The sequence below is a fragment of the Molothrus ater genome, chromosome 5 (assembly GCF_012460135.2).
Source record: "Molothrus ater isolate BHLD 08-10-18 breed brown headed cowbird chromosome 5, BPBGC_Mater_1.1, whole genome shotgun sequence".
Lineage (NCBI taxonomy): Eukaryota > Metazoa > Chordata > Aves > Passeriformes > Icteridae > Molothrus > Molothrus ater.
Genome location: NC_050482.2, coordinates 24,626,858 through 24,645,081, shown reverse-complemented (window position 1 = coordinate 24,645,081; position 18,224 = coordinate 24,626,858). Strand labels below are relative to the sequence as shown.

At 36.3% G+C, this 18,224-nt stretch overlaps 1 protein-coding gene across 2 annotated transcripts in view; it reads left to right on the top strand.

Annotated features, from left to right (window-relative positions):
* The window catches only part of CAPZA2 (capping actin protein of muscle Z-line subunit alpha 2), a 32,422-nt gene extending 16,035 nt beyond the window's left edge, over positions 1-16,387 (top strand). For both annotated transcript variants that reach the window (XM_036400651.2, XM_036400650.1), the window contains 8 exons: positions 34-85; positions 745-808; positions 1,359-1,565; positions 2,735-2,814; positions 5,629-5,707; positions 9,218-9,289; positions 11,835-11,897; positions 12,789-16,387. In XM_036400651.2, the coding sequence (XP_036256544.1) occupies positions 34-85; positions 745-808; positions 1,359-1,565; positions 2,735-2,814; positions 5,629-5,707; positions 9,218-9,289; positions 11,835-11,897; positions 12,789-12,929 (758 nt within the window). In that variant the 3' untranslated portion in view covers positions 12,930-16,387. The remainder of the gene's footprint in view (positions 1-33; positions 86-744; positions 809-1,358; positions 1,566-2,734; positions 2,815-5,628; positions 5,708-9,217; positions 9,290-11,834; positions 11,898-12,788) is intronic.
* The last annotated feature ends 1,837 nt before the right edge of the window (positions 16,388-18,224 follow it).

Sequence of the window (18,224 nt, the reverse complement as noted above, 5' to 3'; positions counted from 1 at the left end):
ATGTAACTTATATGTTGTAAATACTCCTTTCAGATGTTCGGTTGCTGCTTAATAATGACAATCTTCTCAGGGAAGGAGCAGCCCAGTAAGTACCAGATGTCACATACTCAGTTGCATAAAAGCAAGATGTTTTTTCAGTAGGACTTGCATAATCAGTAAGTGGTTCATTTAAAGATGTGTGCTTGGCAAGTAAAACTCTATTGTGTGCGTTGGGCATCTTTGATCAAGATTAAATTCTTGGCAGAGGAGAGATCTGTATTGTATCCTAATGATTAGAGCAACTTCATTTTCTGTTTCGTGGTAGCTGTTACTTGAACATCTGTAAGATACTGCATCCTTAGACCCTACTTTTGTATCAAAACATTATGCCTACTGTACTTTCATGCCAAAATTAGTTTCTTCTGTAAGAGTGGAGATATGTGGCTTAGTAGGTTGGATTTCTGTGGAATTTAAACTTTATCTGTTCCTCCAGTTTCTATGGATTACTGTAAAGCTTAGGTGTTTGTCTACATCAGGTTACTTCTGAACGTAAATTTTTGCGGCAGTTGGAATTTAATGGCAGTTGGAATCTGTAATACGAGCACTAAAGTGATTCCAAGAATTTTGGCCTGCTAGGTAAAGCATTAATATAATTTTTTAATGCATCATTGCCCAGATTCTTAGCTATTCTTTATATCTCTTAACTGCTGCCAAGGAAAAAGATTGTGCTTGATGCAGGCTTTTGTTGGTTTTTTTCTCTTGTAGTGCATTTGCACAGTACAACTTGGACCAGTTTACTCCTGTAAAAATTGACGGTTACGACGAACAGGTATGAATACAGTGAAATACTTGCAATCTTCCTTAAACTGTTAAAGAGATTCTGGTATTGGAACAGTTCTTGGCAAGAAAATTAAAAGAAATGCATCTGCCCTTCCAAAACATAGAGATTGTGCCCCTTCAGTAGTACCAGTACCCAGTCCCATAAGTTAATCATTCAGGGGTATCTAAAGAGCTTGAAATTTTAGTCTGCAGTGTTGGCTGAATTCAGTGTTTGTATCTGTAAAAACTATTTGCTCCATCGTTAGTAGCAGAAGACATGAATTTCTGTCTTGCATGGTTTGTTGCAGTAAGAGCATAAGATTCAAGATATATTTTTCTGAGGCAGTGTATCATATTTGCCTTCTCCTCTCTTGCTGTATGCATATTTTGTATAAAATGTAAGTTTTAATGATTAAGCTCCCATTAAATGCAGGATATAATTAGATTTGGCATGGCATTTATTTTTTTCACTGAACAGCAAATGTTACTAATTTTATGATTTAATATATCTTATATAATATATATATAAATATGAATGCAATTTAAATTTTATAATACAGGTTTTGATAACAGAACATGGTGATTTGGGAAATGGAAAATTTCTGGATCCGAAGAACAAGATCTCTTTTAAATTTGATCACTTAAGAAAGGAGGCTACTGATCCTAGACCCCATGAAGTTGAAAATGCCATAGAGTCCTGGAGAAATTCAGTTGAAACGGCAATGAAAGCATATGTGAAGGAACATTATCCAAATGGTGTCTGCACAGTAAGTGCTAAATTACATAACCACTGTACCAATATAGATAGTTATAAATTTTAAAAAGGAGCTATTTGTAAACCAGAAAGACAGGCAGTTTTGACTGTAAAGAATTTATTTCTGTTAGGGGTTCATGAGAAATGCAGCAAAGCTTCAAAAATTTCATGTTTTAGCTGTTGGATTATTAGTGAGTGGTTACTGCAGGTCATAGTGAAGATTTGCCTCTGTATTTGAGCATTTTTATTTAAATTTCTTGATGCATTCAGACATTTTGTGGACTACTGCAGGTTTTTCCTGCTGATCTTGGTGGTCTGTGCTTAGAAGGGGGGGACAAATTCCATAAAGTAGAAATGTCTACCTTGGCTTGATTTGCTGACAAAACTGTCTTAGTAAAACTGGTTTTGTTCCATCATATCTCCTTTATATCCAAGTGCTGTATTCTTATTACCAGAATTGGTGGTTCTGATAGCTTCTTAAAATAAAACCTCTTAGTCTGGACTAAAATAGTATTTGCTTGCTGTTACAAGCCCTATGACTATTTAAATCTCAGCAAAGTGATCTATTGATAGCTGTTCTGTGCTTTATGTTGATGTGACAGAAAAATTAACTAGGGGGGGAAAAAGTAAATCAGCAGCTGAGTTAACAAGTTGAATCGGATTCCCAGGCAGTCAGATGAGTTCCTTTCCTGTAAAGGAGACCAGATTGGATGTTCACTGAGATAATTTTTAAATTATCTCAGATAATTTAAAGGGGGGATAAAGGAGAAAAGTGGACCAAAACCCACCCTTTTTGCTATTCTGTACAGGTTTAAATTGTCATATAGTTGGTAGAATAACTGGTGTTTGAAACCCAGCTGGTAACAAATGTATATTGTCTCAGTAGTCACTGTTATAAGCTTAGAATTCCTGTAGTGGTAGAAAAAGGAGTTCACAATATATAAAATTCAGTTAAGATGACTGGCCATCAGGTTTTTAAATCTTAGATATTTTCTGCATTGTAATAAATACTTTATTGTTTCATGTACAGAATACTATGTATAACCATAATGGTTATAAAATGAAATTGTAGTTTATGCAACAATAGTAGAAACAGATATCTAAGCAGTTTGACCAAGGTTTACTCAAACTTTGACTGTTCTTTTTTTTTTTTTTTGCTTCCTTTTTTTTTTCCTAATTAAGGTGTATGGTAAAACGATTGATGGACAGCAAACCATTATTGCATGCATCGAGAGCCATCAGTTTCAAGCAAAAAATTTTTGGTAAGTTTCTGTATGGATCCACAGACAGTAAAATACAGCAAACTGAATAAGTGCCATTACACTGATAATACTTACTTCAGAGAAGAAGGTGGATGCATATCTTGGTTGGGACCCTTCTTCTCCCTCCACTTCACTCCCAAGTTTTTCTGCTAAGACTGTAGAAATCTCTTCCTTTGTGGTAAGTAAAATGGCAGACTGTGTACCTGCATCTCCTTTGTAGAACTTTGCAAAATTCCATATTACACATATGACAAACGCGATTAATTTTCCTGTTTAGCACACGGACACCAATACTCATGGCTGTCTTCCCTAATACAGTTGCTTTGGCTTGTTTTGCTTCCTTTTTGATTGACAGAATAAGAACAGTTCCTTCTAGTTTGAATTTCTCAGAGAAAGAAAGTGACCAAAAATCACTTTATGGTGGGACTTAAGTGATCAGTTTTGGGGTTAGACAGATAAAGGTGATTTTGGATGAAATAAAATCTTACAAACTGCAGCTTTCTTTTTTTTTTTCCTGGACTTGGTTCAGTGATGTTTTCCACAGTCTGGAGTGAACTTTGGATAGCTCCATACAGGAAACTGGCCAGAGTTGACATAAAATATCACAATATCAGGAATAGGTTAAGGATGTTATATCCTAAAGATAACTTATATATGTCAGAAGAAAGGTATTTCATTATTTGGTTTGCTTTTTGCATCTGCTTGCAATTTATATTAGAAATCCCACAGGTAGTGAATGGAAGTACAGAAATCTTTGGGTTTTGATTTGAAGGTGGATATTACATTTCCATAGTAATTTCAGCACGTGTATGTATCATTTATTTGCCCAGTACACTGATTTTTATTGAATTTGCATAGATAATAAATATTTTTTCTTACTAACTTAAACTTGACTAGTTAAGTCTGCATGTTTTACATCAATATTAGAAGTAACTTGCAATAATACTGGTTTTCTTTTTAGTTTCAAAGTATGAATAAATTTTGATATTCCAAATAATTAATTTTGTAGTCTTTTAAGAAGAGGAACAGATATGCAGCAACCTTTTATAGATGGAGAAAATCTTTCTCAAAAGCTTTCCTTATTAAAGTTAAGATTGGGCATCTATGGGTAAATATTGACCATGTTTTTAAGTCTTTCAGGGGTAGTCAGACTCTAGTGCATGTTCTTAGCAAGTTGTAATAAATGCGTATTGGTTTGGGAGATTTAGAGATGGAGGAATGGATTCCAAGTTCACCAGATTCCTCAGTTATCCAGATGTAAGGCTGGTTATCCAGCCCAAGCCACAGCCAATACTTACTCCCAAGGTGTTCCAGCTTTTTAGGCATTTGCAAGTCTGTCATCCCACAATAGGAGTAAGTTTGTTGGGTAATAGAAAATCAATATACACCAAAGATAAATACTTTCTGATTATTTGAAATACTATCAATGTAGTAGGATAGATGGCTTATTAAAGAAAGAAGAGGAAAGTTAATCTCTTACAAAACATTCTAAGTCAGCCAAGCTAAATAAAGAAATTGTGTTGTTTTTACCTTAGAGCATTTCCTACAGAAAAATCCTTCTGAACTTGAATTTTTTCTTTTTTTTTTTTTTTCTAATAGCAACTTAAGGACAAAAATTATATCCCAGAGTGGAAACAACTGTGGTCATGTTAACTTCAAGGGACCACAGACTGGCTGAGAAGCAAACAAATCTGTTAGCTAGCCATTGAGTCCCTGGCATTCAAAAACTAGAATTGTACCTGAGGTATAATCCAGCACATAAGCTTTCTCATAATCAGTGGGTCAGTCTATAAGGCTACTATTAGTATTACTGTCACTAAGTTGGGCAGCCCTTTCAGTTTTCTTAGCAATGCCAACAAGCTTCTGAATTGTCTTAGTCTGTATTTTCAGTGATAATTCGGATATTGTCTGAAATAATAACCAATGGCTTTATAGCTGAGTTACCATTGTTACTATCTGTGTCATTGTATAGATTTGTTAGTAGCTCCTAATTTTAATATTTTATATCTTTCTCTCCCCTTGCTGAATGCACTGGAATCTACACCTAACATTAGCAGCATTGAAACACCTAGTATCAACTTTATTTCCTTCTTTAAGTGCAAACACAGGACAAATCATGGACTGCTGCAGTGCTTTCTTAATTCAGCTCTATAGTACTAACCTTCTAGTCCACTAATCTCATTGCTAAATAAGATGATGTCTAGTTTACAGGAAAGAAATCAGGTGAAACTACTCCCCATACTGTTTTCCAGGTGTTTGAAACTCCCTTTAGGCATTTTGGCAAGGATCCTGAATTAGTGGAAGGAAACTGGAAGGAAATAGTTGTCCTGGAAGGGAAATAGTAGAAGAGCTGAAAGGCCAAGTTACAGTTAAACACAGCAGAAAGTCTTGCTACTTTAATATTCCTTCCATTCAAGTTTTTGGTAGCCTGAGGTGAAGTGTGGCTTTGGCTGATCTAGCAAAGCATCCAGGTCCTAGAAACAAAATATTTTCTGTGTGTGCCTAACTAATGCTACAGGAGAGAAAGAACATTGGAGGCTTTAGGTATTTTCAGAAGTTAAGTCCTCCTGTTAAAAGGTCCTTAATAATAAATCTCCTTGGTCCACATCGAAAACTGAGGTTAAATATTTTGGGAAACAGTTCTGTTCTGGTCATGACTGATTATGATGCTAAATCTTTAGGGGAAGATTTTCTGCATGTGTAGTTGCACTGCAAATTTCATTCTCTGGTTTCCTTTGACTATCAGCTGTATGTTGGGATTTTTTTTCATAACCAATGGGGTTACATCCAATTTCTGTTTTACTGTTTTTTAAGGAATGGCCGTTGGAGGTCAGAATGGAAGTTTACAATCACGCCTTCAACCACTCAAGTGGCTGGCATCTTGAAAATTCAGGTATGCTTATCTCAAACTGTGTCCTGAGCCATAAAGTCTCCAGTCATTATCAAGGGAGACTCAGGCCAGTGTATCAAATATGCTAAGGGAAAACAGGGACACAATGAGCAAGGCAGCAATGGTCATTCACTTAAGTGTTAGTGACTGAATTTGCATATTTATCTAATCCTTAAAAACATAAAATATGTGTTTACTGTAATGATTCAGAGGACTTAGGAATGTGTATTCACCTCAGCTAGGCATATGTGTCTTTGGTTTCTTGCTGAATTCACAGTGAGACAAGCCCTTCCTGAGGGTAGGCCTGTTCTGAAGTAGAATTTTTTTTCATTTTAACTGATTGTGAGGGTTTTTTAATGTTATTGTATTGTTCAGAAAAGTGGAAACCTTTCGTTTCACCAATTCCACCATCAGAAATTTTTGAATCTGTGTATTCTTCATTCAGAATTTGGCTTTCCTGTTGGCTTTAGGGCATTCAGAAAGGAGGAATTCCAAGCAGGCAGAAGTTCTGAGACCAACGGAAGTCTGATTGTCATGTGGTAGGCAGGGAGACTCGACTTTCTGGATTGGTTCCCTGGAATGTGTACACATACATTGCAGCAGTTTATTGAAACACTTCTGGGATCAGGGACTAGAAACTTAGTGCAGTCTGACTTTGTGTGTAGTACCTTTTTTGGTTGGTTTTGTTTTTGTTGGTTTTGGTTTTTTTTTGCTACACAATAAAGTCAAGTTTCTTTTTCTTGCTGCTTTTGTGCCCCCATGAGTTTTGCTTGTCCTTACTGCTCAGTGATGACTGCAGAAGGAAGATGCAAAGAATGTTTTTCTAGCCTGAGGCTAGGATGTTATTTTAGGATGTGGTAGCTGTGTTTATATTCACCCAAGCAAGGGGACCCTGAATCTGTTTTCCCATGCTGGTGCCAACATTTGCAATGATAGTCAAAATGTGAACAGCCATTATTATGTTGTCAGATCACAACAGTCCTGGTAAGCAGCACTTAAAGTAACTTGTAGGCTTCTCAAGCCTTCTTTGTCACTTAAATCCAACTTGCTGCAAAGCAGGCATTTTCTCCAAAGCATGCACTTTTGGTTAATGTCTTAAGAGGTTTTCCAGAACAAGGAAGCAGGTGTCCACTTAATTCTTGGAAAGGTTAGGGCAGCAGCCAAATAATAGTCTGAACGAGGAATTCATTCAGGTTCAACTTTTCCATTTGGGCACCAGATGTTTTTGTCTTTTAGTACTATTTCACATAATTAATCAAGTCATTATTTATATTCATTAAATCTGTGTTCTGGAGAGTGATGAAAAGTTCTACTTTTTTGCTTGTGTAGTAACTACTTGTTTCACCAAGGAATTTTGAACTCTGTTTTAAATTTTTAGAAGTTGTGTACAATTTCTTCAATGTATGTGGGAATGCTCTCTCTTCACGTCACAAAACATACAAATTAAAAATCACTTTAATTTTTTCTATTTAAGGAGCAAAATATTTTTCTAGAAAGTGAAGCCTCTACAGCATTAGTATAATTTAAGAGTACTGGAATTTCAGTGTTGTTTGCAAAATCTTTGACAGCAATACACTATTGCTCTGTTTCTGATAAGACCTTTTATTAATAAGTTGGGAGAAATTGCAGCATCGCCTGCTATCTTCAGATGTCTTCAGTGTTTTTAAGATCACGTCCACAATTTCTTCCTTTTTTTTGTAAATTCTGTTAATACTCATGTAGAAGATTGTCAATTGTCACAATCTCTTCTGTTTGATTTTCTTTAATTATATATAAGGGCAAAAGCAAAGGCATAGCCTTTTACTAAAACTAAGTCCCTGTGGCATTTAACATGCTCCAACTGTGCATGGAAAACAATGATAAGTGTACTGGTTACTAATTTTATCTCTTAGATAATTTGTTATTCTCATCCCTCCTTAGTTAACCTTTCCAAGAGGTTCTGTTCATAAACATCCTCCTTCTTGTAGTCTTCTGAACCCAGACCTAGCATTCTAGAAGGATGTCAGCAGTGAGGTATAGTACAGAACAGTTACTTCTTGTATTTTGTTTAGGATATAACACATCCCAGAATTAGATTTGACTCTTGCTAAGCTTTTAGGTCTGAGTGTCTGCCAAGAATGGGACTCAGTTTCACAGATAAGATGTTTGTGCTGGTCTTGGCCTCAGAGCACAGGGGAGGTTTGGGCTCTCTGCAGTGAATCCTGATGGACAAGGAACACTTAGATTTCTTTGGGTTCTACTGCTTCATTGGGAGTTCTTAGAATTGTGCACTGAGTAAGCACTTCTTATCTTTTAGGAAATGAATTGAAAAAGACTGGCAGGGGTTTTACCCAGCAGTGTTTAATGTGAAAAGAAACTTCTTTTGTGGTTAGGTTAATACCTTTTGTTCCAAAAGAAGTATTTGACAATAAGCAAAATAATCATTTAAGATGAATCACAGGAAATAATGTTTTACTCCTATAGGAAACTTTTCCTTAGGTGTGTCTTACTGTGTGTCATGTTTTTTCCCTTATTTATAAAGTTGAGGGTCTTTTGCACATATGATCATAATGCATAGGAAATTATACTGTGTTGTATTAATCTCAAAAGTGTGTTATGTTGTCTAACAGGGTGAGATACAAATCTTTCATTTTCTCATAATATTAGCTATGTTGACTATCTTGACTTTGTCAAACTTGTAAAAAATCTTCAAAGATGCTTATTTAAATGTCAATGACCTGCATAGCTTTGATATCAGTTATTGTTAATGATCACATGTAGTTTTATATATGCTTCCTGATTTTTAAGTTTTCCAACAGTTTTATTAGGAACTAAACCTTTTCATATCTGTCCCAAGTGTATTTAAAAGAACTAAAGTTAGCTTGGGTAGAGTTTTAGTGTTCTGCAAAATAATCAAGGAAGCTGTCCTATAGATGCAGCATTTCAGGCATAAATAATTTCAATCTGCTTTGCTATCTAACACTGGGAACTGCTTTGTGTAGATAAATACCAGCATTTGTTATGAGACATATCTAATAGAGGAAAATGTCAAACCCAGATAGACCTAGAAAGGGAAGCTTAACATTGCACTGTCCCTAGAAAACAGGGACAATTTGGGGAAGCAGAATATCTTCCCAGTATCCTGATAGCTTCCCAAAACTATTATAATTTTAAATATATCTTCACCATATAGAGTGCTCTATTCATTTTAAGAGTCTCTAGTAAGGTCATATAAATAAGGTGTTGTCATCGTCATGATGTTAACCAAAACCTAAACTTCTTTGCTTGAAATACTTTTAAGGCACATCAAGTCAAATTAGGTTTCCAGACTAGCCTGTTGGGTATTCCCCCTCAAAACCAGTAAATTCTACATTGTTTTGGTTTTCCTATTTGCTTTTGTTCTGTAACGTTCTCTATGTGGTTTTGATTAATTTGTATAGGTTTCTTACTATGATAAATAACACAACACTTTGATTTTCCTGCATGTTGTTGATTCCTAAACTTGATATGAGGTTCTTTGTTAATTTTCTGTAGGTTCACTATTATGAAGATGGTAATGTTCAGCTGGTGAGCCATAAAGACATACAAGATTCTCTAACAGTGTCTGTAAGTGACCTTTAAGGACCTTAGTGGGTATATTGAAGTGATTTTTTAATTTAAAAATAAATGCAAGGTTATGAAAAGCTCAGAAGTTTAGAGAAGTTTGTTCTTCTACATGTATGGGAATTAATGTTCAAATTTACAGATATTTTATATGTAATATTTACTACTTCTACCTAACATGTAACTAGCATTAAAAAAAAAATCAATGCATGTGGCTTATATAAGCTACATTAACTTTGATTTTAAAGCTTTAATTAGCTTGTCAGTCTTCTGCACTTCTGCTGTATTTAAACTTCAGTCTGCAGAATGATCTATAGAATTAATTTTTGAATATGAAATAGCTTTGAATTGAAACAACTGACTTTAGTTGTACATTCTAGGAGATTGCCTCCTTTGCTCACTGGATGAAGACAAGCATGCTAAAATAGTAAACAAATGGTACCAGTTGAGAAGCAATAGCTTCTTCAAGGGGTATTCTCCCTTTGTTTTCTCTGTCTGTAACTGAGTGCTGACAGTGTCTTGCTCTATACAAAAGGCCCTTTCAGAGATGGTTCAACTTGAGAACCATAACACTCTTCTTATTTAAAGCATAATTTTTTTCAACTTCTTGCCAAATGGATTATTATAGTAATGAGGAGCAAATAATATAAATAAAAATGGTTTGGAAATAGTACCAGATGTATCTTTTAAGGATTGATAATGTTCCACCATTAACAGCTACTACTTCTGAAATAATGTCTATAATGGCATTTATAAATGGCTTTCTGTTGGAGTGTTTTTTAATAAAATTTAAGACATTGAGGTTAAGCTGGCAAAGAGAAATTGTAAAAGTGAACAGAAGAAGTATTTTCATGATAACAACTAGCAGTGGCCAATTTGGCTCAATAGCTCAATTCATCAATAAAGAACATTGTTTGTTAATATAAAGCAAAGCTTGTTGGCTTTTTAGTTGCAATAGCACCAGAAAAAATGGGGGAATGTGGTGCCAACTGATAACACTTCTGGAGCTGTAGATATAAAATTACTTCTGACTCCTTGGAGCAAAGGGATCTATTTAGTGTTTCACTCAAATTAGAGTTGCTTCAGGGAACTCTTGCAGTTCTCCTGTCAATAGGTTTTGCTTCACTTACTGTTGGGAAGAAACTTAATCCTGCTTTGCAATTCAATAAAGCAGCAGCAGACCAATGAGTAGGAAAACATCTTTTACATAACTTAGCTAAAACAAAAGCAAGTATGCTGCTGGTTACCAATTTTTAACCTTGGCTGTGAGCTTCACAGAGGGCAGAGGCTGTACAAGTTCTTATTTCACAGAGAAGAAATGGTGGGTAGATTAAAAGGACCCTCAATGACTCCTCTTTTTTGTTGTTTGTCAGAGAACCCATTTAAAAACCATTAACAGGCACAACAGAAATAAATTACTGAAGAGTTCTCTTGTTGTTATAGCTGTGAATAATTTTGCTGAAGGTTATTTTCTTATCCCCTTGTTTTCCTCTGAGACAAATAAGACCTCATACCTCTGAATTTTTCCTTTCATTAGCAGAGCCTTTGAAAGCATTTCCTCAGTTCACTGAAAAGTCAAAACCTTTTCATTTGTTCATCTGCTAGCTCTCTGCCTCCTCCTTCATGTCTCCTGCTGTGTCCAAGAGCACTTTCACAGCTGTTAGATGCAGTTTCACTGACACTTTGAACCAGTTATGGTTGAAGTTGTCAGTTTTCTCCAATCTTCACTTTTGCAGGAATGAGGGATTACATGACAAGAACACTCCTAACCTTCAACAGCTTCGGCAAAAGCACTCTTAGGAATGTCTCCAATGCTAATTGGAAGTTTGGAAATTCATGAACCCTCATTTTCTGCTGGAGACTTCTTTTCAGCACTTCAGCAAATACACCTGCAGATTGACGAATGGGGCATATTTTGTTTATTAAAAATACACACACTTGCATCCTTAAACAGTTTCTTTTCTGACCTCATCCTTTCCAGTCATGATGAAATTTGCACCCTCATTTTTGCAAGATGTATTTGGGGATGATTTTGAAATACTAGATACATAAAGTCTAGTGTTTTCCTCAGCTTAGTCTCCAGATTCAAAATGTTTAGTGGTAAACAAATCTGTTTTGGTTTCTTGGTTATATTCTACTATAACTTCCGGGTTAGATGTTCTTGAAGTTTTCTTGAATTTGTACTGGAAATGTAGCATTGATAATGTTGTTATCCATACTTCGCATGTTTTTAGGGGCTTGGGTGGGCACTGTCATTTTTCCAAATGCTGTTCTGTATGTCTTTTTATCACACCATAGAATTCTTAATCAAAATATGTTAATGACCTTCATGGCATTCTTTATACTTGTTGCACTTTGATTTTATTTTTCTAACATCATCATCATCATCATCATCTGGGATATTCCTTTTGGATGAATGGTCAGTTTTGGTTTAGCCACTGAATGGTCAAGTGTTCTCATCAAGTCTACTTACCATCACTCCTAACTATAGGAAAAACATAATTCAACTGATCCTACCTCAGATCTAATTCAAATGTTTTTTTCCTAGAATGAGGCCCAGACAGCCAAGGAATTTATAAAAATTGTGGAGGCTGCAGAAAATGAATATCAGGTATGTTGAAAGAAATACTGTATTCTTACTCATATTTTTAGCATTACCATATACTTAACCAAAGGTTGTATTCTGTAACCAGCAAGGTAATGCAGTTCCATATAAATAGATTACATGCTGCTAATTCCGTCTTGCATTTTCACACCTTCTGGTGGTTGTGCTCACCTGCCTAACATTACAACAGAAGTAAGCTTTTGAGAACAGAAAAGGTTCTTGCATGATTAATATCAGCAATTCTGATGTCATAAAGCATTAGTGCATTCCCTAAGTGGAATTTTTGTACAGATTCTGTTCAGAGGCTACTCTGTTAAGACAGCTTTGCTAAATATGACTATAGGCATTACCTCTTCCAATTAGTCATTTCAAAGTTAGAAAAGTATAACTGTTCTAGATACCCTCTGCAGAAGTGGATACATGTTCATTCAGTTTTTGAACATAAGGTAAATTTCAGACAGTGTGTTGTCAGTTTGAAAGAAATACTCTTTAATAAAAAGTTTTGAAGTATCTGTAGTATGCATTATATTCAAGTTCAAATAATGTTGTGGACTGACTTTAGCATCCTCACAGGAAAAACAGTGGAAGACTTTTCTGTCTAGAAATAATGATGTATGAGCTAACTCTGTTCAGCATTTTATTTGTGCTGCTGATTAACCACACTATGGTTTGCAGAAACACCTTGGCTATGGCCAGGTTTATTACATGTCTCGCCAATTTTCTTCACATAGTCTCAATCTATATCTAGCAGCTTTTCCTCATTAAATATTATTTCAACTCAGCATGTTTTTATTAGGCCTGTGTAGGGAGTAGCAGGCCACTGAGTCATAGAATGTTGTTGTGGCATCCTAGCTGTGTTTTTCACGTGTCTGTTTTGCATGACTTTGTGTTTGGCAGACTGCTATCAGTGAGAACTATCAGACTATGTCGGACACTACTTTCAAGGCCTTACGTCGACAGTTGCCAGTAACCCGCACCAAGATTGACTGGAACAAGATCCTTAGCTATAAAATTGGAAAAGAGATGCAGAATGCTTAAAGTGAACGTTGCATGACTGGATCATTTTAGTGTCCTTGTATACAAATAAAAATTATTACAAAAAATATTTGGAACTGTCAAATCACCCAGTCAGCATGGGCTTTTGCCATTGAAAATCACTGTAAGTAGTTTGGTTAGAGCACAAAGCTTAGCTAATTGACTTCTTTTCTTTTTCCTTCCTTTCAGAGGGTTGCAACTTCACTATAGCTGAATATCTTCCTTTAGAGTTTCCGTTGTACCTTTATTTTTTTATAATGAAGAGACCATGCCTTTAGTTTTCAATTACACATTAAGAACAGTTGGAAAAAATATTTTTGCATATGATAACCCTTCCTCTTGCTTTAATGTGAAATGGACAACTTGCAAAATTTGCTGGATTCCTTGTGGAGATCAGTAACATGCATTTCTAGGTTAAAGTCAAAGTGGAGTTTGCCATCGGTGCTGTTTTTGAAATGATCTGTCCTTTCATTGTATGTAAAATTGGGAAAAGCATTTTCTGTACCATTTAAACCTAGAAGACATACTTGCTAGCCCCATGGTAGCTAATTATTTTTTTTAAAGAAAAGGGCCAAGGTCTAAAGCTGTTTAAAGGTTTTGAAATTAAATAAAAGTACTTACTCCAGAAATGCATTTAATGCTTTGTTCTGACAGTTATGAGCTCAAACTCCATCTGCCCTCCAGGGTTTTTTACCATAAAGCTACAAATGTATTATAACAAGGCATATTGTAATATATATAATCCTGTACTCATTACTATGTCTGTTTATTTTTTCTTGGATTGAAATGTACTAAAATTCAATGTGACATTAAAATGCAAATTTTCTATTTATTTGAGTATCAGATTGCTTCCTGATATAGCCTATTTTTGGTGTTTCTAAATGTTTTTAAAATTCTGCTTGAAACAGCCACAAACTTGTATATTTAGGGATTGTAATATCATTATCATTTTCATCTGCATTGAAAAAACTTCTGTATATGGAAGTCTGCTTTAAACAGGTGTATTTTAGCTTCATATTTGCTACAGAGGATAGAAGAAATTCCAAGACCAAAAATTAATACATTTGTTTGGAGTATTCTTTCTCTAGCTCATTTTGAAAATGGATGTCAGGTATCTAAAAACACAGACTTCATTACAAACGCTGTGTAACACTTCCATGAAATGCATAGATTTAATTTTTAATTGGATCAAAACTTGTTTTACAATATGCTACCTACTCATATGCTCATAAATAAAAATAAAACAGCTTTTTTATTTTTTAGAAGGTGGGTGTTTATGCACACTCCTAAACCAGTAAAGCTTACACAAATATTTTATGTCTTTGTTTACAGCATGGTCTAATTACCTTAAACTTTCAAGTTACAGTATAGCAAGAGAGTCTAGACTTGTACTGAGTATAAAAATGTACATATGAAGTAGTTTGTTGTTTGAATTTTAATAGCAATATCCCAGTATTCTGTTCTTCAGTGCTCTCTTACACAGAGATATAGAAGTTCTATAGAAGAAACTGCTGCTACTTTACAGTACTGAGCTGTACAGTAGAAAAGTGGGATTTGTTCTACCACAGTCTTCCTGGATAGTTGCCCTCTCAATTGTCTTTGTAGTTCAGCTCCTGAGCCATGTTGTTCTTTCCAAATTAGCTCATAAAAGCTGCATGTGAGATAATAACAAATGCGGAGTCACTGTCAAGTCAGTCAGTCTTAACCAAGATCTAAATACAAACACTATTAAAGGATTTCTTCCAACATATTTAAGAACAAGGTAAAAAAAAGGCAGTGAATGGACAGTTAGGGGAATTGTTAATGGGCAACAACGGTGCAAATAACTTTTCTAGCTGTTTAGAATGTTGCAAATTACCAGAATCAGCACTGACTAGAAGTCAGAATGCTATTTTTCTTACCTGAAATAAAGAGCTAGTTTTAAATATATTCCAAATAAAGAGGTATTTTACTGTGAAGTACTCTATTACTGTATTTCCCTCTCTGTTTGTTCAGTCTTGTGATAGTCTTAATTCTTTATCTTGAAAGAATTGCTTCCTTCAGGTTCAATTCTACCAGTTGGATAACATAAGTAAATCTGTGTTACTTATGTTTTTTTCTTGTTGTGTTAATTTTTAGTCTGTGAGACAACTTTACACCTTGAATATCAAATTTATTAAGTTATAGCTTCAATAAAGCCATTTGTAAGTAAATCAACTATTCTGTTACTTTTCAAAATGGTGTGCCGTATCATATTTAGGAGTAATGAATGACTCCTGAGATGAAGCTGACCTGACTATCAGCTGAACCACATGGCACAATTGGAGTTCTTGATTTCTAGCAAAGTTTTGGATGTCACTTGCACTTTTTTTTTGTTTTGTTTCTCTCCCTACCACTTCTAAATTGGAGAATTTTAGAGCTTGCTTGGTAGGCTTTAGGGTATTTTCTGTAGGTAAAGCACTTTCTCTGAGAAATTTTGCTGTGGCAATTCTCTTAATGTGAACTACTATTTGTTTATATTCTATTTTTAAATATAAAGACAAGCTTTGTATTGTTGAATCTTGATGTAATAGACATTATGGCTTGTAAAATGGACTTGTAAAATGCTTGTGGTTTTGAAGTGTATTACATCTTATGTATCTTAGTGCCCCTCTATATTAAGGAGTTTTTAACTTCTGCAAGTAAGCAGCTGTTTTTTGCAAACATCTGCAACAGGAGTGGCAGTTCTGCTTTCAGGTTTTCCTGAGCAGCCCATTTTTGTATGTCTGTCTTAAAATTCATACCGTGGGTAGAATGGAACTTTAAAATCATTGTAATTTTGATTACATTGCTGCTGCTGCTTACCGCCCTACCTGCTGATAACAATTCTGCCATCTGGTTGCACTGGGAACATTGCAACACAGTTCATTAGGAAATGGTGATTCAGCCAGGGTAAAAGCATTGTGTGAGGATGTCTGAACATCCTGAGAGACATGTTCTCTTTAGGGGACGTCTCCAGCCACTTCTGTGGCAGCAATGTACTTTGTGCAGTTGGGAAATCTCTCTCTCATCCCTTCATCTCACAGACTGGTTTGGCTGTCAAAGCCATTTTGGTGCTCTTGAGCTCACTTCCTTTTGGAGAGCTCAGAACTGGGACCTGGGTTCTGGGTGTGCACCAGGTGCCTTCCAGCTCTGAATGGTGATCTGAGTCCATAGCAGTGGCTTCTTTCCACTTGAAACCACCACCTACCTACCCACACCTCCCTGTGCTGAGGATGTCTGGAGCTTCAGATAACAGTGGGCCTCTCATTTCCAGACTGTAAATGCTGTAGGTATAGAAGTTCCATCAACTGTTCAATTCAATGGATTCACTCCTATCGTATTGAATTACTTGCTGACACAGACATAGCTTCTGCTGCATTTGTTGACTGGAAAGACTGAAACTGTTCTTCATCTGATGCAATTGTAAACCTAGGTTTAGATTAAACTTAGTTTGTTCATAACCTTGAAGTGTCCATTTTTGTGTGCCAGTGTCAACTCTGAACTTCTTTTTTTTAAGGGGAAAATTTGCATCAGATTTTAACCAAAAAGGTCATTTTTTTTTCTTTTACAGCCAAAAGAAAGGAATTGTGAATATGCACTTTATTCCTTCTGTGAAAATGAATGTTTAATACTTGGTAGGTTCTCTTGTAAGCAATATTTTCCTCAGCTACTGTGACTTGCTTACCTGTAACAGGTATTGCCCAGCATGATGTTAGCCATGTCCTCATCAGAAAAAAAGGGTCAGAGTGATAATCATTATCTTAAAGGGTACATTTAGACTTTGCTATGCATCTCTTCTTTGCAAATCAGTAAAGTTGTGCAAGGGAAAATCTGTCAGGTTTGTTCTCTTCAGTCAAGAAGGAGCGGGTAGGGACTTTTTTGTCTGACTAGCTGCAGTTTGAAATAACGTCAGATAAGAAACATCTTCTAGCTTATGGGTTGTAAATATACCTACTAAAGTAGGTATATTGTAGTTAGTTGGATGGTTTGGGAGGATACCACCATATGTCCATAATGATTTGTAGTAATTTTGCCCTTAAACGTGCTCAATAATTTTCAATTTCAAGTGTACACTGAGTATAGCTGTTTAGGCATCAGTGAAAGAAATGAGACTACTTCCTTTTGTATGTAGTTTCCCAGTATGCCACTCAGTTTGAGTTACCCTTCAAGATTATTTCAGAATTTACTTAAAAATAATATAGAATGCTGACCTGCAGCTTTGCCACACCACCGTGAATGACAAGCAGCATTGTGAAGATATGCTCGCTATATCTTTTGCAGGAAGTAAAATTGCCCCCAGAGGCCTTGTCCATTACAGTGCAGCAGTGTGGTTGTGGTGTATCTGGAACCTAAGGTACTTTCTTCAAACACAGAGAACTGAAGTTTTAGTCCCCTGAGGTAAAGAAGGGACTCAGCTTCCCTGGAGCAAATGTTCTTTAACTGGCTAAAAGAAAAATGAGGCTATCCTCTTTTGCACATGAAGTGTTTATGAGCATAATTGAAAATTACAGCCACAAGCTCTTGAGTGCAGGAAAAATACTTACTTTTCATTCTCTTGGACTGCTGTGGATGGCAAGTGTTTGTGCCTGCTCCAGCAGCCTCCCTGCCTGCTGTGCCAGCTTGCTGGGGTGGTGGGTGGTGGTGTCACATCTGTTGCAGAGGCTGGGTACTAAAAGTTAGATGCCCAAAGGCAAAAACATTCAAGTTGCTGCTGTGCTGCAAAGGTGCCAGAAGGCTGAACTGTGCACCAAGGGGCCCACAGATTAGCCCTGGGATTTGGAGTGCTGTCGTGGAATGCTGTCGTGCTGCCTTTTCCCAGGTGAGGCAGCACATCCAGTGTAACACAAGATGTGTCAGTAAGACGATAAAAGGTACAAGGCTGTGATCAGTTAGGATTTTCTTAAAGGAAGAAAGGTGCCATGTGTTTCCATTCAGCCACAGTTCCTGCTCAGCCTGTGACAGGGAGCCTGATGCTGCAGCTCTGAGGAAAGGGTCAGTTCAATCAAAGTTGTGCCCCAGGAGCACAGGTTTGATGGAGGCTGGCACAGCACTCACAGCCAAAGTCTGCACTGTACAGTGCCTGTGAGCTGCAGCCTCTGCTACCCACCCGTGTGATGGGCCCGCACGTGCTGCAAGTGGTGATTGAGCTGTTCTCCCTGTCCTGGCACTGTCTGTCACAACTGAGGCTGCTGCTCCAAATCCCCTGGTGGCCCTTCTGTTAATAACCTGCTATTTGGACAGTGGGTCTAACCAAGTAATAACTTCCACATAATTTGGAAATTAGGGAAACAGACTTGG